Source organism: Megascapheus bottae, chromosome 26 (assembly GCF_031878675.1).
Source record: "Megascapheus bottae isolate mThoBot1 chromosome 26, mThoBot2.hap1, whole genome shotgun sequence".
Taxonomy (NCBI): domain Eukaryota; kingdom Metazoa; phylum Chordata; class Mammalia; order Rodentia; family Geomyidae; genus Megascapheus; species Megascapheus bottae.
Window position 1 is genome coordinate 12358633 of NC_143534.1, and position 23385 is coordinate 12382017.

The window sequence follows — 23385 nt, forward strand, 5'->3', positions numbered from 1 at the left end:
GATTTATTTGTCTCACATTGTAGCACATGACCTGTTAAATGCAAGGGGGAAAAAAGGCAATACCTCTTTAAGGTTTAATATATGACCATCTACCACTACACCTTATGAACTAGATTTCAAAAGACAATGGACCGAATGAGTGGCAGATTTCATTTCCCTACTCTAGCTTAAGTTTTATGTACAACACCTTCATGTGTTCTAGACTCAATATAGGTTCTTCATTTGCATGTAAACTAGGAGAAAAATCTAAGAGATATACATTAATGACACCCATGCCTATCACTAATGGAATATAAAAATCAATGATTAAAACAGGAAATGTTAGGGAGTAGGAGTTCTTATACTAAAGCGTCCATGGATAAATAATGAAGCATCTTAAAATTCAATTATATGTAAATGCTTCAGATGTAAAAAATACATATTTTGGAGGAAGGAACTGCAGCTTTCACACAAGAAATGGTGATTCTTGAAGTCTAATGATTATGGCTTAAAAGAATTCAGCTGTAATATTAAAAAAAGGAGTGAAGATTTAAATATGCATATGAACAATGAAGCAATATTGAGATATGAAATCTGACCCCAAAGCTTATGAATAAAATGTTTTGAACAAAATGGTATGAGAAGTGGTTGGTGTTATAGATTGATTGTGTTCTTCTCCCCTCCCTCAAATTCCTGTTAAGTCCTAATCCCCAAATAACAGAACATCAGTATGTTTTGAACTAGAGACTTCACCGTTTTAATTTACTTATGCCATGGTATTAGTGAATCCCAATCCACTGTGGGAAGAGGAAAAGCAAGTCAGGAAACAGACACCTACAGAGATGAAAGCTGATCTCAGTTGATCTCAGAAAGTGAGAGATGACTTAAAAAAAAAAAAACAGCAATGCTAAAATGAGATTCTACTGGAGTTAAAAGCACGATGATGCTCTTTAAGAACGTATGTATTAGAAGTGGTGCTGTGGCTCAAGTGGCAGAGCACTAGCCTTGAGCTGAAGAGCTCAGAGACAGCACCCAGGCCCAGAGCTCAAGCCCCATGAGTGACAAAAAAAAGAAGAATGTATGAATTATGGAAGGTTAAATACATACATTCTTCTATGTCAGCTATGAAACCCAGCCAAGGAACATACCACACTAAAGGGATAAGCTACCAGAAATGAAGAGAAAAAGGAAAAGGCGACAAAGAAAAAAGGAATGATAATTTTGTTATTGGACAAAAATGTTTGTTAAGAAGGTACTTAAAATATGTGCAAGGGATCAGGCTCCAGGGACTCATGCCTGTAATCCTAGCTACTCAGGGGGGTGAGAGCTAAGGATGGAGGTTTAAAGCCAGCCCGGGCAAGAAAGCACATGAGACACTTACTCTAATTAACCACAGAATAAATGGTAATGCCACTGTGGCTCTAGTGGTAGAACACTAGCCTTCAGCAAAAGGAGCTCAGGGACAGAGCCCAAGTCCATAGGATGAGGCCGAGGACCAGAAAAAAAAAAAAAAAGAAAGAAATAAAAGATGCAAGGAAGAAAGGTAGGAAAATGCAGGAAAAAAATTCAATGCATATCGTACAAAATTTTAAAAAGTGAGAGGCCAGGTGCCAGTGGCTCACATGTGTAATCCTAGCTACTCAAGAGGCTGAGATCTGAGGATGGAGGTTCAAAGCCAGCCCCAACACAAAAAGTCCATGACTCTTATCTCCAATTAACTACCAGAAAGCCAGAAGTGGTACTGTGGCTCAAGGGGTAAAGTGCTATCCTTGAGCTGAAGAGCTAAGGTCAATGCCTAGGCCCAGAGTTCAAGTGCCATGACTGAAAAAAAAGAAAGAAAGAAAGAAAGAAAGAAAGAAAGAAAGAAAGAAAGAAAGAAAGAAAGAAAGAAAGAAAGAGAGAGAGAATGGGGAAATGAGGAGTTAAGGGTATGGTTGGAGCGGGGATGAAAAGAGTCAAAGGAGTGATGTCAAGATGTGTTATATTTATAAACTGCTGTGTTGAATGGCAACCTTTTCTATAGCTACTTAAATAATAAATGGAATAAAATAGAAAAATGTGCAAGGACTTAAAATAATACATATACTCAATTAGAAACAAATAGAAATTATTAATTAAAATTACACCATGAAAGGATCTAGTTGATATCCCTCTTTGCAGATGACATGATTCTGTATTTAAAGAATCCTATAGACTCTACTCCCAAGCTCCTTGAGCTGATTCAAAACTTTGGAAGGGTAGCAGGCTATAAAATCAACCCTCAAAAATCAACTGCCTTCCTTTACGCCAACAGTGAGAGGAACGAGGCAATAATCAGGAAAGAAACTCCTTTCACAATAGCCTCAAAGAAAATAAAGTACCTAGGAATTAGCTTAACTAAGAATGTAAAGGACCTTTTTGACGAAAACTTTAAAACCCTAAAAAAGGAAATTAAAGCAGAACTAAGGAAATGGAAAAACCTCCCATGCTCCTGTTGGAAGAATCAACATTGTGAAAATGACAATCTTGCCAAGAGCTATCTACAAATTCAATGCAATACCCATCAACATCCCAATGTCATTCTTTAAAGAAATAGAAGAGGCAATCCAAAATTTCATATGGAATAATAAAAGACCCCGTATAGCAAAAACACTTCTTAGCAGAAAGAACAGTGCTGGAGGAATTTCAATTCCAAACTTTAGACTATTACAGAGCTATAATTCTCAAAACAGCTTGGTACTGGCACAAGAACAGGCCTGAAGACCAATGGAATAGAACTGAGGACCCAGATATTAAACCACAGACCTATGGCCACCTAATCTTTGACAAGGGAGCCAAAAAAATAGAATGGAAGAAAGACAGCCTCTTCAACAAGTTGTGCTGGCAGAACTGGTTAAGCACCTGCAGAAAACTAAAGCTGGATCCTTCTTTGTCACCTTGCACTAGAATTAACTCCAAATGGAACAAAGACCTGGAGGTAAAAGCTGACACACTGAAAACTTTACAGGAAGGAATAGGAGATACACTAGGCCTCCTTGGCACAGGTCGAAACTTTCTCAATAAGGACCAAGAATCACAACAAATCAGGGAAAGGCTGGATAAGTGGGACTGCATTAAACTGCAGAGCTTTTGTATGGCAAAGGACATAGCTAGTAAATTAATTAGGAAGCCTACAGAGTGGGAGAAGATCTTCACCAACCAAACAACGGACAAAGGCCTCATATCTAAAATATATCAACAACTCAAAAAATTGAATCCATCCAAAACTAATCTCCAAAGTAACAACCATCCCATTAAAAAATGGGCCAAAGACTTAGAGAATCTTCTCTGAAGAAGAAACAAAAATGGCCTATAGACACATGAAGAAATGCTCAACATCTCTGGTCATAAAAGAAATGCAAATCAAAACAACTCTAAGATTCCACCTCACTCCAGTTAGAATGGCCAGGATCAGGAAATCTAGTAACAACAGATGCTGGAGGGGATGTGGCCAGGAGGGATCACTACTACACTGTTGGTGGGAGTGCAAACTCGTTCAACCACTATGGAAAGCAGTGTGGCAGTGCCTCAAAAGGCTAAACATAGAACTCCCCTATGACCCAGCAATTCCACTACTTGGCATTTACCCAACCATCCAGAAACAAGGGCATACTAAATCCACTACCACAACAATGTTCATTGCAGCACTATTCACCATAGCAAAGATATGGAACCAACCTAGATGTCCCTCAATTGATGAATGGATCAACTAGTTGTGGTATTTGTACACAATGGAATTCTATGCTGCTGTCAGAAAGAATGACATCGCCCCATTTGTTAGGATATGGAAAGACTTAGAAAAGATCATATTAAGTGAAGTAAGCCAGACTCAAAGGAACTTAAGCTCAATGGTTTCCCTCATTTGTCATAATAGTAGAAACCTTGGGCTCTCCTAGCAGAGATTTGCAATAGAGCAAAACCTTGATACAAAAGGCCATATAGTAGGACGCTAAATGAAAGGATCTCTAGGATATAGAAACATAAGCCATATAATGAATGATTGTTGTCCTTAATGTACTATGTTATCTCTCATCTCTTTTGCTGTCCCTTGGTTATCTCATATTGTAATAGTATCTCACTTTGTTATCTGATATATTGAATTTATTTATATTTGGTTATTTGAAATTTGATAGGGAAGGGGGGAAAACCAAGACGGGTGGGGGGTGTGGGGGGGAGGGTAATGGGTACCAAGACATGTGAAAGGGTATCAATGTATGTGAATTAATGCACCTTCTATCTGGCAAATATCATGTAACCCTTTTACTAATTACAATAAAAAAAAAGAAAGGATCTAGTTGAATTTACTGGAACTGAAAATTTCAAGATCTGAAATAAAATGTTTGCTTAATCAGGAAATTATGTACTACATTTAAAAAAAAACACTCAGTAAACTTAAAGACAGAATAAAATAAAGTGAACTGAAGCAAAAGAAAAGGGGAAATGCTATTAAAAAAACAATAAAAAGGAAAAAGACATCCAGCAACCTAACTTAAGAGTTCCAGGAGTAAGAGAAAAGATCTTAAAGGTCATAGAAAGGCTGCACATGACACATAGACAACAATTAGAAGATGACAACATGAACTACACTGAGGAGATGCTGGGAGGGAAAAATAACCTACTCTCCCTGTCAAAATAAAATTTTGTAGCCAGGAAAATTCTTCCAAATAATAAAGGCAAAAATAACGAGATTTCAGATTAAGAAAAGCTGAATATGTGTTCCACAAGAGCTAAAGTTTAAGGAATTCCTCTGGATGAAAGCAAATGACATCAGAGGGAATTTGCAACAAAGGAAGAGCACCAGAAATAATAAACACCCCATTAAATGCAAAATATTTCCTTCTTAATTTACATGTAAGATATACAATGTAAAAAAGTCTGGTATTATTAGAAGTTGCAATCATTTGCCCTTACCTTTGTGAGATGCAACTAGATTAGTCTTTTCAAGGGCAAATGTAAAACTGACCAACACAGACAACATGCCAGGCTATAAAATAAGGCAACATATTTTTAAAAGATTAAAACCATAATAATTCTGGTCACAATGCCAGTTGGAAATCAGTAGCAAAAAGATTCTGAACTTCTGAAATACGTAAACTGAAGCAAAAGAAAAATAAGAAGGATACCAAAATACCACTTAATTTTTGAATAACCAAAAAGCCAAAGAAGGAATTAGAAATCAGTGAGTGTTTTAAATAGAAATCTAATAAAAAGCATACAGCTAAGGTAAAAATTAAGGAAAACTTGTACTTATAGACATGCTTATAAAACAAGAGTGACTGAAACTCGGGGCTCTAAGCTTTCATCTCAAGCAGCTCAAAAAGTTAACCTCAAAACATAGGCTCAAAGGTTTTCCTCATTTGTAATAATTAGTACACATCTAAAACTCTCCTAGTACAGGATTACAATACCTCAAAACCTAGGTACATAAGGTCATACAGGATGAGACTAAATGAAAGGAACTCTAGGATAGGGAAACAAGAGCTTTATCTTGTGTAATTGTTATTCTATGTTATTTTTATTCTCTTTTTTTGCCCTTATGATTAATCTCATATTGCTAAAGTATCTGACTTTGTTACCTGGTATATTGTGTAAATATTTATTTGTTTATTTGAAATAGGAAAGGGAAGGGGGGAAAACAAGTGGGGGTGGGGAGGAAGGAAATGGGAACAAAATCATGAGAAGGGGTATCAATGTGTGAGAAGTAATGCACCTACTACCTGACAAATGTAACTATAACCCCTCTATATATTAACCTTGACTATAAAAAACGTCAACCTCGAAAAGAGCATGTGTTCCACATGAGAAACGGAAAAGGAAATTAATAAAACAACAAACTGAGTAATGAAATTATAATACTGTCTTTGACATGTAATAAAACTGAAAAATTCCTAACTAGAGGGTCAACAAGAGTTAAAAATAGAAAACAAAAATGACCACTATCATGAATAATAATGGAGGTGTGGTTAAATTTGTGACAGAACACATAAAATGTACAAAACTTCTCCATTTCCAACTCACTAAAGTAATAAAGACATTTAAAGTGGCCTAAATCTCTGAATCCAAATGTTAAAACTTCACCACAAAATATAAGACTGAAATGGTTTCACTGATGAATTATTTCAAACACTTAAAGATGAAAACATAGCAAATTTTGTGATCAGAATAATTCGATTATAAAACCCATACAAACATAAAGATAATCTTTAACTTTTATCTCCCACGAAACAGGAAACTTCTCTTTTTCTATTTCTCCTACTTCAACCAAGAAATTCTTGATAAAATAATACCAGAAAATTTCAGACAAGTACCTCTCAGGAACAAAGGAGAAACATTTTAAAATACTTGAAAATAAAAATCAGAGACATATAAAAGTGAATATTTTTTAACTCACATGATCCCTAACAGATTCACAAAAAGTATTTCATCTTCATGGTAGAAAGAATTAAGTCTGCTTCATTATCACTGCTCTCAAAACTCAGCAGGTAACAGAGATGCATTCTATGACAGGGGAATATACAGGGTTTGTCCTTCAGAAGAGCCCTTCTTAAAACAGGGAACTATAAAAGGCCACAGAGCTGGGAAGGAGGCCTGTTCAAATCAGTTTCTGTAGATGCAGAAAACAAGTGAGTTTAGGATCTTTACTAACATGGGAAAGCAGGCTAGGGCCTACAATTTGACACGAGCACAAATGGCACAGTTGTATACTCTCACATAATAGAGAACTTTGGACATTTGGAACTATTCTGGAACAATGCTAATGAAGTCAATCTGTGAGGAGGTATAATAAAGTCTTGTTTGGGCACAGTACCAGAAGATGGCCACACCCAATTCTACTCCTTTCTCAAAGGAGCAACACTCATAGTCACACACATAGTCTGACCCAGTGTGACTTTTGTTTATTTTTATATGGAATTATAATGTCCCATAATATTCAAAAGGAGATGTACTCTATCCACGTAATATGTTATCTATGTATTCAGGTGGCAAGTATTGTGCTCACCAACATGCCTTTGGAATAACAGAAATAGAGCCTGGAATCTCAGCATCGCTGAAATCTCACCCAGGTCAGAAGCCCATTTAATGCCTTGTTAAATCACAGGATGTCCATGGTAAACAGTGGCGTGCTTTAGCAGCTGGTGCTAACACGAATCGATGTGCGTGTTCAATCACACTGCGTCTGACACTGAACAGAGAGATTTATACCATGAATGGAAGTACTTTAGACATTGCAACTTCCCACCCCTTTTCAGGCAATAACTCACCAGGCAGAAATATAACTCACTAAAGCACCTCTAAAACCCCCATGCTTAAAGCGTTTTTTGAGGCTAGCAATTCGCTGAAATAGAATGTACAAAGCGGAGCTTGTTCAAAAATATCATGCAGGAGACTTGAAGAAATCATGTTCTGCTTACTAAATAAGACATGGGAATCAAAACATGGGATGTGGGGAGGGGAGGTTAGTGTTGTAAAGTCATGGCTAAAGTAATTCTACCACAGAGATTAAAAAAAAAAAGCAGATGACATAAAGCAAGTCTAAATTAAAAGTTGAGTAAAAATCTTCTATTCTCTGTACTTTATTTTTCAAATAAAATTAGGGAACATATTTAGAATCAGTATAATCGGTCATTCCTCTTTATTGGCTTGATATCGATATGTTGATGGATGTGTATCTAGAGGAATATTTATTTTTGAAGCCCAAATAGCAAGCCATGCCAATAATAAGCTGTGTCAATCATGTGCCACAATTTGAAACCTGCCTCTCTGTGTGCCCGAGAGCTCAGGCTCTTCCACCATGCCTGTGCCACTCAGGATTTCTCCCCACAGGTTTTTGCCAACGCATCGGGAGCAAGCCTCAACTTTGCAATGCGATCCAGAGAAGAGAATTACTAAAAATGATGCTGAGTTCAGAGCAGGAGCCAGCTGTGCCCCAGCCCCTGTAGAGTCAATGCTTCCTCAGTGAGAGGCACTGCCTTCCTCGGGGTGGGAAATGGAAGATGGAGCCCAGATAGTAAAATGGGATTGGCAAACGTCAGTGTGCACACTGGCAGTGGGTGGGGCAGAAGAAAGCATGTGGGATGTGGGTGAGTAAACCAGACAAGCAGAACTTCCATAAAAGTCTCTCCCCACCCCACATCTTGCACAGTTTCTACAAGGGTGTGTGAAACAAGCGATGCTTAGCACTCAATTTTAACCTCTACCTAGATCACCCCCGTGGCACCCTTCCACAAACTAAATCTCCCCAAAGTATTCAGTGAATAACAGAAGACATATACTGTTATAGTTTTGTATGTTAAAAATTACTTTTGAACCTGTGAGTAGGAAGTGGAGGGAGGCTTCATACATGACTTGGAGACTAGTCTGGAGTATGTAGTAAGATCTGGTCTAAGAAAATAAGAATAAATGGATGAGAAGAAAAAAAACCACACAGAAATTCTATAAAACATTCTATGACCTTGCTGTATGAACTCATCTTTTTCATTTGACCAGATTTGATTAGGAATATTAAACAATAAGATGAGGATTCTGATGAATTAGGGAAAAGGCCAGCTGGTGCTCAGTCCTGCATGCCAGGTCACCACCTGCAGAGACAGAGACAGAGCCTTGTCAGGCAGAGACACCTGACACCTGATACGTGATACATGACACACTGTCTCACAGGGGCTTTATCACAAAGCCAAGAAGAAAAGCAGAAAATAACAACCGCAATAGCACTACTCTCGAGAGAAGTGGACAGAGCAGGAATCCCCTCTTCTTCTCCTTTAACTAGCAGGATTTAGACAGAGAAAACCAATTCAGAGAGCACTATAACGCTGTCTTGAATTACCCCATGAAATTACTTGTCATGAAGAATAATGAACGTTTGCATGTTTCCAATGGTCCCCGAGGATTCTAGATCAGTTTAGTAACTGCCATTACGTCTTTTCTCAAAGAACAAGTTATGAAGATTGCACAGGAAAAACGAAGCGAGCTGCCTAGGTTCCAGGACAGAGTTCACTTCTGGATATAACAACAGAAGGAGAACCACAGACTGGTCTTTTTGTTTTACACATGATACAAATGACCACTGTGTCAACAAGTGACAAAAATAAAGGGAAAGAAAAAATAAAAGCAGTATTTTGACCCTCGTCATTCTCCCTCACCCTCCTCTCCCTTTGTCTTCCCACTGGCACCACCCAGTTTTCTGTTGTTACCAGCACTGAGCTATTTCCCCCAGAAATAGGCTACAACACATACATCAGCTTTAGGCTAAAACAGAGGTAGTTCTGGCATCTGCAGCACCTTCCTTTGCTTCACACCTGGCTGAGTATTGGGGCTTTTCCTTCCAGTGGAAAATACTTGAGTGACGAAAGCAGAGAAAGGTTCTCTGATTTCCTCAAGCCAAAAGAACCAGACAGGAGTCAATCAAGAACAAGCCATCAAAACCATGTAGAACACTTAGGAAAAAGAGGCCATGCCAAAACATACAAGTCAAGTATTAATTCACAAAACAACTGTAAAATACAGGAGGGGGGGAATAGCAAAATAAAACAGAGCTCAGCTCACAATTGCACAGATGTGAGCCTCCGTCTCTCTCACATCATGGCTTCAGAGGCTGCTTCCTCTTCCTGAATAAGGATGAGGTCGCCTCCCTCTGATTTAAAATGTAGGCCTTTGCAGTCAGAAGAGCAACCACCAAGAATCAAATAACAAATGCTGGAGAGGATACAGGAAAAAGGAACCCTTGTACACACCAGAAATGGAAAGTAGTACAAACACTATGGAAATTAGTATGGAAGTTTCTCAACAAAACTCAAAATAGAACTAGCATATGAAATCCTGCTACCATACTCATGAGCAAATACCTGAAGAAGGGAAAGTCAACATATAACAGAAGTTATCTGCAAACCAGGTTTACTACGGCCCTACTCACAGTCATTAAGATAGGAAGCTAGCTAACAATGCACGTGTATATAAAGAAAATGTAGTGCACAGACACAAAGGTGTATTACTTAGCCATAGAGAAGGATGAAATTATTCATCATTTGCAGGAAAATGGATATAACTGGACAGCATCCTGTTACATGTAATAAGCCAGATGCAGAAAAATCCTACATTACCTTCTCTTTTATGTAGAAACAAGAGTAAAAAGAAACAAAAACATATATTCTCTGATCCTAACAACCAAGCTACAGGAAACAAAAAATGGAGGTAAAACTTTCCATCCATGCCATGATTTTGGGTGACTGTTTCTCTTACAGACTATAGCGTTTCCCAAAACCCTGTGCCAATGAGAATGCTATCCTCTAGAACAAGCTTAAGGAGGCTGTGAGTTGTGGGGACTGTGCTTGATGACTTTGGTCCTGGACAGTGGAGCTCTGAGAAGAAGGCAAACATGGGCCTTCTCGATACCTTGCCACACATATTCATCAACACATTCAGTAACTTTTCCTGTACCTGCTGGACATGGGGTCAGTCCTGAGGCTATAGCAAGTAACAGGAGAGCAATAACTCTCCGCATGCAGGGTACTGACCATTCTCATTAAGCACAGCCAGCTTTCTCAAATGCACCAGAGCATCAGATGCATTCAAAGAACTGCTTTCTCAAGGAAATGTAAGTTCAATGCAGTTTGGTTACATTATGGTATTTGGGTGCAGAAAAGCAAACCATGGCCATTGAAAGGATTAGAAGGCAGAGAAAGAGGCAGGGGAAAAGCTAAATGACCTCATGAGCCTTGTGAGGTAGGGCGACTTCACCTGAGCAATGGAACCACTGGCGGGAAGACTCTGTGGGAGGGAGGAGCAACCAAGCATGGTGGTACATGGCTGTAATCCCAGCACCCAAGAAGCAGAAGTAGGACCAACACTCAGGAGGCAGAGAGGCAGGAGGAATGGGAACGGAGGCACACGGTGAAGAACCTTATCCAGCTAGTAAATGAGGCACCATAGATAAGGCTATGACTAGTAATGCCTAGTTTTCTCACTCCTGTACGCAGGGAGGGGCCCTGCTTCATCAGCATTTTCTGTCCCCGCTGTACACGGGGAACTGCAGACACGAGCAGGATAGCTCTTCAACACAATCAAGAGGTCAGTGCCAGGGAGACAGCCTCTGCCAAGAGGAGGGGGGAGGCTGTCCTGAGTTGCTGCCCTGGGGAAAATGATTACCAATTAAAGGCAGCACTAAGATCCTTCACTAGTACCGTACCTAGTTCTGGGGGCAGAACGGTCAAGCGGTTCCCCTGAATGTGGAGCTCCTTCAGCTGGGTCAGCTCCCCGATTTCCTTTGGCAGTGAGATTAGGTCGTTATCCCGAAGGCTCAGCTAAGGATAAGAAAAAAACAGGACTTGTCAAAACTGTTTTCTCCTAAAGAGGTGCTCACTCCCCACCCCCCACCCTGTCCTTTGGCCTTTCTTCCTCTAAGGCACAATCTGTACAATTTATTTATGGGTGGCTCTGGCTAAACAAGAAACAGGATCAAGAGTAGCTGTTCATTCTTGCAAAACAAACCTTACTCCTGCTCAAATTGACTTGATTCGGCTCCTGCGGGGGCTACAGGAGTGAATTGATTTTCTAAGAATTTAGATAAATTACTTACTATCTGCAACTTTGTGAGCTTCCCAATATCTGGAGGCAGGATTTCAAAATCGTTGTCACTTAGATAGAGTGCACGCAGGGTAGCTGCAAATTAAACAGCAATATATAAACAGAGTGGCACAGAACCCAACCGTTTGAGGTCTAATCAATACCAACGAGTCAGCTTTGATTAATAACCCGGGCTTGGCCAGAAACCGGTGACATACCTGGGGCTCAGTATAATAACAAACAGGTCAAACTTAGATTTACTAGTTGATTGTGTGGCTGGTGTGTCCAGGGAAAACATCTTTATCCCAGAGGACTGACACAATTAACAAGAGTGCCCACCAGTACTTTTTGGCACCATTGTAATGTGTTTTCAGAAATGACAGCTATTTTTCTCGATTACTTCCGGGTCATATTTATGACTTTTGGCACGCAGACTAAAAACATACAGAGCCATTGTGACACTGATATCAACCCTATAAACAAGAGGGCCCTATCACGAAAGCAGCACCACGGCTCAAAACAGAACGAGACTCAAACTAAATAAGCATTTTGAGGGGTTGCCAGTGGTGGGAGCCAATCACAGTCCACCACTTCCCTAATCAGACTAATTATTGTAATAACCAAAGTGGATGAAGACAAAGGGAAGACAATGGTGGAGTTAAGAGAGTAAAGCCAAAATTAGAGTTTAATGTTGCTTCTTTGTTTCAAATAGTTAATAAGCAGGAGGAATGCCAAAGTCCTGAAGCAAAAATTATAGAGCATCTGTTTATCCTCAACAACAGTCACAAAAAAAAGTGGGAGATCAGGTCTGGGGCATGGCTTGCATGGTAAATACAAAGCCCTGAGTTCAAACCCTGGTGCTACATGTGTGTTGATGGAGGAGCAAAGCCTGCTGAGATTGCTTGAGGAAAGGAGACGTGATGGGGGCAGTGACAGAGGCGGTGAGTGTGAGCAAGGTATAGCATAGGCAAATAGAATGTGTACAAATGAACCCCCCTTGTACAATTAATTGATGCAAATAAAAACTGTAAAAGGAAGTATTAAAAACCAGTGTTTCGGAAATGAACAAACGAAAAGACAGGGGACTATATGCAGATATATAGGTCATTTTTAAATTAGCTTACAGGTATTCAATAAAACTATGTATTCATACATATAGACCTCCTCCCACAATTTTAGAGTTGCTTTCAAGTATTTGGTAAAGTCTAGAAAAGGCAGGGTACACAGGCTTAAAAATAAGATGATAGAGGTTAGCTCAGAATATTCATAGTTCCTGAATGCTACAGAAATCACTGTTTCTATTTCAGGGACATAACCTTTTCATGAACATTTCATAGTTCTTAATATTTAGGAGTACCTGCTGCCAGAGACTTATTTGCGTATGAAAATATGCATCCACGACTAACAATTTCTTGTCTATATATACACAAAATGACCACATAGATAAGGGTACTTTCGCAAAGGTTTAAAACATGAATCCTGGGGCAGGGAGTGAGGCCTAGTGGTAGAATGCTTGCCTAGCATGCACAATGCCCTGGGTTCCACAAACACAGAAAAAGCCAGAAGTGGTGCTGTGGCTCAAGTGGTAGAGCATTAGCCTTGAGGTGAAGAGCTCAGGAACAGCACCCAGGCCTAGACTTCAAATCCCCGATCGACAAAATAAAATAAACTACAAATCCTGCCTTAAAATATTTAAAACTCTGTTAGTAACTTACTAATGGATTTTTTTTTTTGTAAATCATTATCTGGACTATCTTTCAGAAAATGTCCTACAAAGAATTAACAGCAACCTAGAGAATGTTCTCTTTTTTCTTACTTTTCTCTGCCACACTCCTTAAAAAGAAAAAAAAAAGTCAAATTTCTTAACTAAATGTGAGACTACCTCATTTACCCCTGTGAAAAAGTTAAAATGACATTACTAAGACCAATTCTGTCTGGCTGTGTCAGAAAACTATATATCAAGTATAAATACTGCTGAGCTATGAAGGAATATTCAAATCGAATCTATGAAGAAAAAAATAATATAAATGCCTAATAATTTCTCTAAAAGAGTTTGGGCTCTGGCTAATAAATTTCATTCTATGAGGGCTCAAAGTAGTATGTGAAGGAGATTTATAGAATTAAGAAGTTTCTTACTAAGGTAGAAGAAGTTTCCAGGGAGAGAATGTTCATTCAAGTTGTTATAAGTCAAATCCAAGACCTCAAGAGCTGGAAGAGAGCCGAATCCTCGAGGCAGGGTGTTCAGTCTGTTCATGCTGTTGGGGGAGAGGTGGGCAACACACAATTCATCACAGAAACTCTTAAACAGAATTCTGAGTGTTTATCCTAAATATCATTTGATAGGCAGAGAGCCTTACAAGGGCCATGAGTCCATATTTGCTTTATTATTCTACTCATTTATTTCTTCAACCAGTAAAAATTATATAGACCAAGAGTACACCTATACATTATTGTGGGGTGTGTGTGTGTGTGTGCGCGCGCATGTGCACCAGTTCTGGGGCTTAAACTCAGGGCCTGGATACTACCTATTAGCTTTAGGTTTCAAGGATAGCACTGTATCAGTTAAGCCACAGTTCCACTTTGGGCTTTTTGGGGTGTGGGTGATTAATTTGAGTTAAGAGTCTCATAGACTGTCCTGCTCAAGTTGTCTTTGAATTACAATCCTCAGATCTGAGCCTCCTGAGAAGCTAGGATTACGTGCGTGGGCCACGGGCATTTGGCTTCTTAGAATGGTTCGATAGACATACACAATGTAGAACATTTAAATCGAGCTGTACAGCATGTATATAAACTCATTTTCTTCTGCAGTGAGATATTTTTAAATAATCTACTCTCTTAGCAAGTTTCAAATGCACTATATATTGCTACTAACTGTAGTCACCATGATATCTAACAGAGCTGCAACTTGCTCTTGTCTAACTGGAATTTTGCATCTTTTTAACTTACATCTCCCACTCTTCCACCCACCTGGCCTCTACCACTCTTCTCTACTGGTGTAAGTTTGTCTTTTATACACCCCACATATAAATGAGATCATGGAGTATGCCTCACTCCAAGAGTTTTAGTCAGAGAATCTATATGTTTGTAAAATATTTGAACAACAAAAAAAATTCCTTAATTGTCATATTCTCCAACTTTGATTACCATTTTCTGTAGAAAAAAAAATACTTAAATAAGGTGACAGATATTGGAAAATAGGAGGGATCATAACAGTAAAAAAAATACTTTTAGTCATTTATCTTCTCAGAATATACAATTCTGTCCACCCCTACCAATCACCAATCAGGTCTCCTAAGACATGACTAATTAAACAATTAAGTTTCACAGTACATGACCAATATTACTCACAGAAAGCTCATGAGGACTCATACTGCCTAGGAATTCATCATTAAACCATGTTTTCATTTGTTCACCATGGGAACAAATAAGCTTGGTTGAAAAGTTAGATCATGAGAGTAGGGTATGGATCTCTACAGAGCAAGTTATTCTGAAAATTGTCAGTGTCCTAACGTCAAACTGTCTTAACACTTACATTTGGAAAGCACTTCTATGACATGTACCCTATCTTAAGAATTAAGAACATAACAAAACTTGCTTTTGTTTATGAAGATGGACCTAAGGCTCTTCTAGATCATTAGAATCAACACTGAATATTTTATGAACCTAAAGACACACTCTGATTGGGAACACCTTTTAGACTGTGAGTACCTGTGGCCTAAGTCCTCTGCTCTTTTTATGCTGACACTAAGAGCCTGCCTCACAACTGTCTCACCTTGAATTGCCTTTGTGTCCATGTATAATTCCTTATGTCATTTGAGAACAGAAATGCCTTTATTGAAGCTCATTTTAATTCTTTTCCCAAAGAGCTCAAAATTGGGTTCAAACTTTGACAACTCCAGCTCTGTCTATGCAATTAAATACAAGAAGCTTTGCATAATCAATAAAGCCCTGACAGCTAAACTGCAAACAACTGCATGAAGATCAAGAAGGAAACTCATACATTTCCCAGGTTTATGTTTGTCCTAAACACCTCACACCCAAATGAGCAAACCCTGAGGCTCAGTATCTTTTCCCCACACTTGTCTTCATGTTTCTATTTTAGCTGTCCAACATGAAAATCTAGGTGTCACCCCATACCATCCATTACTTCTTATTACTTTTTATTTATCTTTGCTTTGTGTGTGTGTGTGTGTGTGTGTGTGTGTGTGTGTGTGTGTGTGTGTGTGTGTACTGGCATTAAAGTTTGAACTCAGGGCTTGGGCACTGTTTGGTGACTAATTGGAGATAAGTGTGTCATAAACTTTCCTGCCCAAGGCTGCTGGCCCTTAGATCTCACCCTCCTGGGTAGCTAGGATTATAGGCATAGGCCACCAGCATCTGACTACTTTTTCTTTTCCTATGAATGCCAATTCTCCATTGTGATACTACACTGGCTTTCTCCTTGGCCTCCCGACCTCTAGCCAGCAACTCCCAACTCAGTTGCCTCTCACCTGACCATCCTTTGGCTCCTCATATGTCATGTTCAGCCATACCAATAAACCCACACATACAAAAAGAAACCCAGCTAGGCGTGGTGGCTCACACCTGTAATCCTAGCTACTCAGGAGGCTGAGATCTGAGGATCAAGGTTCAAAGCCAACCCAGGCACAAAAGTTCATGAGACTCTTATCTCCAATTAACTGCCAGAAAACCAGAAGTGGCTCTGTGGCTCAAGGCGTAGAGAGCTAGCTTTGAGCTGAAGAGCTCAGGGATAGTACCCAGGCCCAGAGGTCAAGCCCCATGATCAACCCTCCCCCCCCCAAAAAAAACCTAAGAACTTTCAGTGTTGAGCTTATAAATAAAATAATGTCACTACTTATTTTTACTAGTAAGTCTGAGAGATTCCCCTTCATGCAGTCTCAGTTGCAATGCTCCCTCATGTGGGCCATCCTAGAAACCTACTTGCAAATTCCCGCCCACCCCACACTCTCTGTGGCTTAGTGGCCCAACATAGCCACAATCTGTTTTGTTCACTAACAGCAGGCCCTGGCCCCATGCTAAAGGCCTCTGCCGTGACTTTCTACTTTCGGGCTCCACTAAAACAATGATGTCCATAATAGCAAATGCTTTGTCCTTCTTACCCCAAACCAAATGAAATATTTGTTTCTTTTAATAAATGAACAAACGAACAGGACGAATATATATCTATATGTAGTTTTATTTTCTTACATATTAATTAAATGTAAGACTTTGTTAATCTTCCAAGCTAAGACAAGATGTGTAAGACCCTTCCTTTGCTGCTTTATCAGATAGGGATGTAGTCTCTGAATTAGTGAGACAGAAATGGTCTCCTCTAAAGCTGAGGTCATTCTCTCCTTCAAAATAGCTTCAAAAAATGTGTATGGAACTGTTACTTCTTTGTACAATTACTGAATAATATGGCTTTTTTGTTAAAGTATATTCCTATCATTTTCACTATAAATAAGATTCAGTAGAGTCACTGGCTAGGCTGCAATAGAAAACTGGTATACTGTGACTTATACTTAAAAAAGAAGGAAGAGGAGGAGGAAGAGGAGGAGGAGGAGAAGGAGGAGCAGGAGGCCTAAGCACACTCCTAGTGAAAAAGCATGAAGAGTCATCTTCTGGATGACAGCTGTTTTCATGAGTGTTTTCTACTAAATTGATAAATGCCTGGCCAGCTTCTATTGCCAGTCCTTGTAGAGTATGAATTTAAGTAGCACATGAAGTGCCTATCATGTACTCAATATATTACTTTACTCAAAGAATAAAGCATGCATGGGTGTTCCCATCCATGACAGCGAAGATGGAATTCAGAAGCGGAAGTTCCGGGTGGCCTCTACAGAATCGAATGGTAAACATGTGAAACTCAAAAATATGGAATTCTCCCACTAACCCAGTTGCTGACCCGGGGTCATCAGAAGCCAGTCACACAGCCACATAGCCAGTCACGTGGCTTCTTCTCTATGCAATGGACCACGAAGACTGCTTCTCAAATGCTGGCTTGAGGACTTTGAAAAACCATAAAGCAATATATGAATCCAACCTATTATCAGTATTTCCTGCTACCTGCAGCTTCTGCCAAAATGGCAATCTTCTCTTCACCTTTCCATAAAGAAATAGAAAGGAATACAACCTTCCCACAATTGAGAAGTGCAAGAATTAATAGAAAGGGGCTGGGAATGTACGATGTCTTCTAAGAAGGAAAATACTTTATAAACTATTCCTACTTCAAACAGACAGAAAGAAGCCCAGCCATTTTATAACTTATCTGAATAGACAACACTACACAAGTAAGTCCCTCCTCGGTCAACATAACTAAAATAAAATTTTATTAGAAACAACGCACCATTTAAAACACAAAAAACTCTCTTATTGCCATAACAACTAACTTCTCAATTAGCTCTCAAATAGATAATGCGGTAAACAGAGGCTACTGAAGGAAAATATTAAAACCATAAAACTTTATAAAAAAAAAAAACCCAAAGCATAAATAGGAATTGGGAATTGACTTTTCCCGTGCAGTGATGTGAGCAGTGCCCCCTCCTGGGCCACAGGCTGGGCTTGCTCACAGGGCCAGGCTTCCAGGCCCTCCTTGCCACTCACTCACCCGAGGTTCAGATGTTTGAGTTTCTGAAGGCTGCTGATCTGCGTGGGTAACTCCTCAATCTGGTTATTAAAGAAGTTGAGCACCTCCAAATTCTTCAGTTCTGCTACATTTGGGGGTACAGCTATAGGGGAGAAAAATGTCAACTGTGAATTCAGGAAGCCACAACACCTTGCAAGGAGTGCTAGCAGCACATTTTCTTTTCATTTCAGACAAGAGATGGAACTCCAGTATGAGATCACCTAATTCACAAAGGAGTTCTGTTTGGATCTTGTATGTTTTTTGCTTGTTTTTACTGGTCCTAGCATTTCAACTCTAGGCCTTGAGCTCTCACTTAGCTTTTTCAAAACTCAAGGCTGGTGATTTACCAGTTGAGCCACATCTCTGTTTCTGGCTTTGCGTTGCCTCATTAGAAATAAAGTCCTGTATATTTGTTTGCTAGGACTGAATTTTAACCTCGATCCTCAGATCTCAGCCTCCTGAGTATCTAGGATTATAAGCATGAGCCACTGAGAACCAGTGGTTTGTACATAATAAAAGCCAGAATATTTCTTCTACAATTAGGTAAAAGTCCTTGTCATAGTATATATCAGAGGGACAGTGAGGTAGGAAGCACAGGAAAGAAAGGACAAAGAGGAGTTTCCATGACATAAACAGCCTGTGAGTAGTGCCTGCATTCTTTCAATGATCAAATATCTATTAAATGTAATCATTGTCTTCCTTTTTTTTTCTTGAGTTCCACCAGAAGGTAAACAGCAATAGCAGATTCCTGTCTAAGTGAGGGTATCATCAGACTTGCTAAATCAGTCCTTCTTTAACATCTTACTAAATCACAATTTACAGTCAACTATAAATGATCTGATTTCATACTCTGGAGTAATGCATCTTGATCAATATAGATTCAAACTCTCTCTCTCTCTCTCTGTCGCACGCACACACACACACACACACACACACACACACAGGTTACATAAGATTAACTGTTCAATATCCTGCTATTATATGGAAACACAAAAAGCCATCTCAGAAGCATGTTATGGATGGCAGTATGCAGATTAAAGGTGAAAATAGCCCTGGTGGTTCAAGGGTTTTCCCTACCTATAGTGGGTGAATGACTGCAAACACAACTTAAAAATACAAAGGCATCGTCACCTCAAAAGTACAGTAGGAACTGGCTCCAGTGGCTCAGACTTGTAACCCTAGTTATTCGGGAGGCTGAGATCTGAGGATCGCGGTTTAAAGACAGCCTGTGCAGGAAAGTTCATGTCTAATCAACTTCCCAAAAAGCTGGAAGTGAAGCTAGCTCAAGTGGCAGAGTGCTAACCTTGAGCAAAACCTCAGGGGAAACAGAGGTCCTGAGAGCCCCAGAATCAATACCAAAAATAAACAAACAAACAAGTAAATAAAAAAAAATAAATAAATACACCAGGCTTTCAAAATCTGCAGGTCCCACATGCCTAGATTCAATCAACTCTGGGTCAAAAATAGCTGAGATGAATGCATATCACATTGAATATTCCAGTTATGCTCTTGTCTATATTTCCTAAACTATGCAGTATGATATCTACATAATGTTTACATGGTGTTCGATATTACAAGTCATGTGTAGATAGTTCAGGTTGTACGGGAAAATATGCATCAGTTCTTTGCAAATACTGCACTATTTCATATAAGTGACTATCATTTTATATAAATGAGTATCATTGAGCTTTGGTGTCTGAGTAGCTCCTGGAATTACACTTCCCCTCCTTGGGACAGTGAGGCAACTGTCAGAGGTAGAAACTGGCAGCAAAGAGACTTTTGAACAGACTTTAATTTCCCTATTCCGTCTTTCTTCAACTTTCTATAGGCATCCTGGAGCTCATGTCCAGCTAAGTGAACCCTAACGAGACTTCAGGTCATGGAAAACCCTTACATGAGACATGAGTCCAGCAGCACAAGTGACTTGTATCCTGGTTCCTCACCATCAGTACCCTCCTTCGCTTCACCCCTAGCAGACTGGGAAAGCCAACCAGCCCACCCACTGCCAATCCAGCCTGACTGCAGCGCCGCGAGCCTTTGTGTATAAACCCCTATGAAGGTGGTTGCAAAATTCCCAACGTATATCTGAAAAGCTACGTAGATGGCCATTCTAAAACCCAATAAATCCCAGTTCCACGGGGACAGGGTAAAGAGGACAGTCTACACTTCCTTACAGTTTCAAAGCATCATTTGTGGATGCATCAGCTAAGGTACATCTAAGGTACTTCTAGCAGGAAGACCTAGTAGAAGGACTTTCAATGGAAGGAAGGACTGTGAAGAACACGAAATCAGCCTGGACTAAGACCCTTGGCAGTGGATGGTGCTCCAGAGACTGTGTCTTGTATTAGTTCTTAAAGTGGCTGTACACAGAACAGCTTAGGAAGCTGAGAATTATCTCCAAGATTGATCCAAGTACCAATACGAATATATTTGAATCTGAGTGGCTGCAAAAATACATTCAGAGTACTCACACTTACGTGCCAATAAGGCTCACTTCACATAAAAAAGTCAAGATTATCATCAAAGGTGCTAGTGCATGCCTATAACCATTGGTACTCAATAGGCAGAAACAGGGAGATCATGGTTCAAAGACAGCAAAAGCATGAGATCCTATCTTAAAAGTAAGCTAGTTACTGTGGTGGTTAGGAGAATCCCATTTCAAAGCCAGCCAGGCCACGTGAGACTATCTAAAATAAAAACTAAAAGCAAAAGCACTAGGGACATGGCTCAAATAGTATAACACTTCCTTGGCATTACAAGGCCTTGAGTTCACTCCCAGGACTGCTGAGAGATGGAAAGAGAACAAATCCTCTGATGATATTTTCAGGGTCAGCTGTTCCTTCCCCAGACCATACAGTAGCAAAGCATGACTACCCTGACAGCCAACCCCTTCTTCCTGTCCACCTCCCAGCTACCTGTTAGGCTTCCTCTCACTGCACTGATCAGAACAGTTCGAAGAGCAACGAAGAAAGTTAGTGAAGACAGAGAAAACGATTATCTCAATTTAGCCCCAAACCAAGAATAATGTGTCCAAAATTACTGCCATCTCCCCAAACTTCCTCTGCCAATGCAATTCAATGCTGGTCTAAAGGTACCGCTTTTTTTTTTTTTTTTTGACAGGATGAGAGATTATTTCACTCTCCTTGCTAAATCAGCCCAATTTAAACCCTCAAATTATGCTAAATGTGATTTAGGACTTCATTTTGTGCTCCCAAACTATCACCCCACATTCAATATACCAAAACTCTCTCAGCCTTTTGGTGTATACATGTGAGGTTTTTGTTGTTTTGTGTTGAGACTCCAAGCTCCAAGAGAGGAAACAAACCCCAAACTAACCAAACAAACAAAAAACATAGTTGCTATTCTCTCTAAACTACATTTTTTTTCTCTCTCAGGCATAGTAAAAACCAAAACGAAGTCAACAGATCTGTCTTCCGTCCAATAGTTAGAGAATGTTCATTATGTGCACAGCATCATAGGCACTTCATAGGCAGAACTCTTGAGGACAGGGTAAGAAAGCCAGGCTGTGTAAGAATGGAAGCTGCCAGGGGCAGGTGGCTCATGCCTGCAATCCTAGCTACTCAGGAGGCTGAGATTGAAGCAATGAGATTTGAAGCCAGCACAGGAGACTCTATCTCCAAAAGCACCAGCAAAAAGCCAGGTTAGACATGGGGCTCAAGTGACAGTGCACAAATAATGAGCAAGAAAGCTTGTGAGACCAAAAGGCACTTAAATTAATCCTAGCAGAATGGAATGGTCACATCATATGCATATTGACTGAAATAATCTTTACTACTACAGCTTATTTTAGCGTAGTGAATTTTTTATTGTTATTACAAATGTGATGTACAGAGGTGTTAGAGTTATATGTCAGGTGAAGAGTATATTTCTTTTCAGACAACGTCACCCCTTCCCTTGCTCTCTCCCAATCTTTTCCTCCCAGCCCTACGCACAAATTGTACAGTTCATTTTCAGCATCGTGTCTAGTGAGTATTTCACCAGTCAAAACACATAGCTGGAATTTTCCAAGATATCTACATGACCCATGAACAAGAAGAAACACTTTCAAATAACTAAGCAGTAAGCACTGTGGTTATACTTGTCATTAAGACTCTGTCTGAATGTCCTTTATCTGTCGGTCTGACCTATGACCCCCAGCTGAGGCCATGATGCATGAAGACTTGACTCAGTGTGAAACCTGACACTAGGTGCCCTGGCCTGAGCTTCCCAGGGCTGACTCTGACCCCTCCTGGCTCCAACTGGGTGCTTGCTGTGAATTTCCCTACTCAACTCAAGGCTTCTGTAAGCTTCCATTTGTTCAAGTATAAGACAGGAGGGCTGGGTTGCAGCCATGTCTGAATTCTCTTCTGCCTCCTTTGAATGTTTGTATGATCCTAAGAAGAGATGGGCTGTGAAAATCAATGACAATGGATTTAAGGACTACAACAATGGGGCCCCAATTAGCCTGCTCAGCGGAGCAGAACTTTGCATTGTGACAAAAATTCAGTATTATCTGCTGTCTCACCAGAGATACTTCTTTACAATTTGAAATTATAGTTGCTGGATTTGGAAGGAAATGTTCTAATTATGCCCAGGCATTGTGTGTCCCCTGAATGTCACATTCTGCTCCACAGGATCCCATCGCACACCCTCTGGGGACCGGCTCAGCCCAGGGCTTCTGCTGGTGTTTCAGACAAAGCAATAAAGCCGAAGTCATGTCAACCCAAGTTTCACCCATGTATTTAGAACAGGCCTATGCTACATAGGGACACACAATCAGTATGACTCACTAGAGTAAGCTTTACAAGTTGTGGAAACAACCCAGATGCCCTACAAGAGATGAGTGCATCCAAGAAATGTGGTACCTATACACAATGGAATTTTATCCAGCCATTAGAAAGAATAATATGATGTTGTTTGAAGGAAAATGAACCTAGAACTAAGCATGTTTAGTGAGGTAAGCCAAGCTTAGAGGAAAATGGCATGCGTTTTCTCTCATATGTAGAAGTTAGGTCTAATATCCACCAGGACACAATAAATTTTATAGGACTCTAGGCATTCATACATAGTGAGACCAAAGTAAGATACTCTTGAGAGGAACAGAAAGGCACAATGCCTTTGTGCATCTGATCATGCAAAATAATAGGGAAATGAACTCCAGGAAATGGAAACAGAATATTTTTTACTGTTTTTGTTTTCCTCTC

General features: G+C 39.8%; 1 protein-coding gene across 1 annotated transcript in view; it reads right to left on the reverse strand.

The window, feature by feature from the left end:
* Positions 1-23385, reverse strand: part of Rsu1 (Ras suppressor protein 1) — a 154940-nt gene that overhangs the window by 104100 nt on the left and 27455 nt on the right. Inside the window, exons 4-7 of the mRNA XM_090318956.1 lie at positions 18164-18284; positions 13693-13811; positions 11570-11652; positions 11180-11294 (exon numbers count right to left, since the gene is read on the reverse strand). Of these exons, the coding sequence (XP_090175082.1) occupies positions 11180-11294; positions 11570-11652; positions 13693-13811; positions 18164-18284 (438 nt within the window). The remainder of the gene's footprint in view (positions 1-11179; positions 11295-11569; positions 11653-13692; positions 13812-18163; positions 18285-23385) is intronic.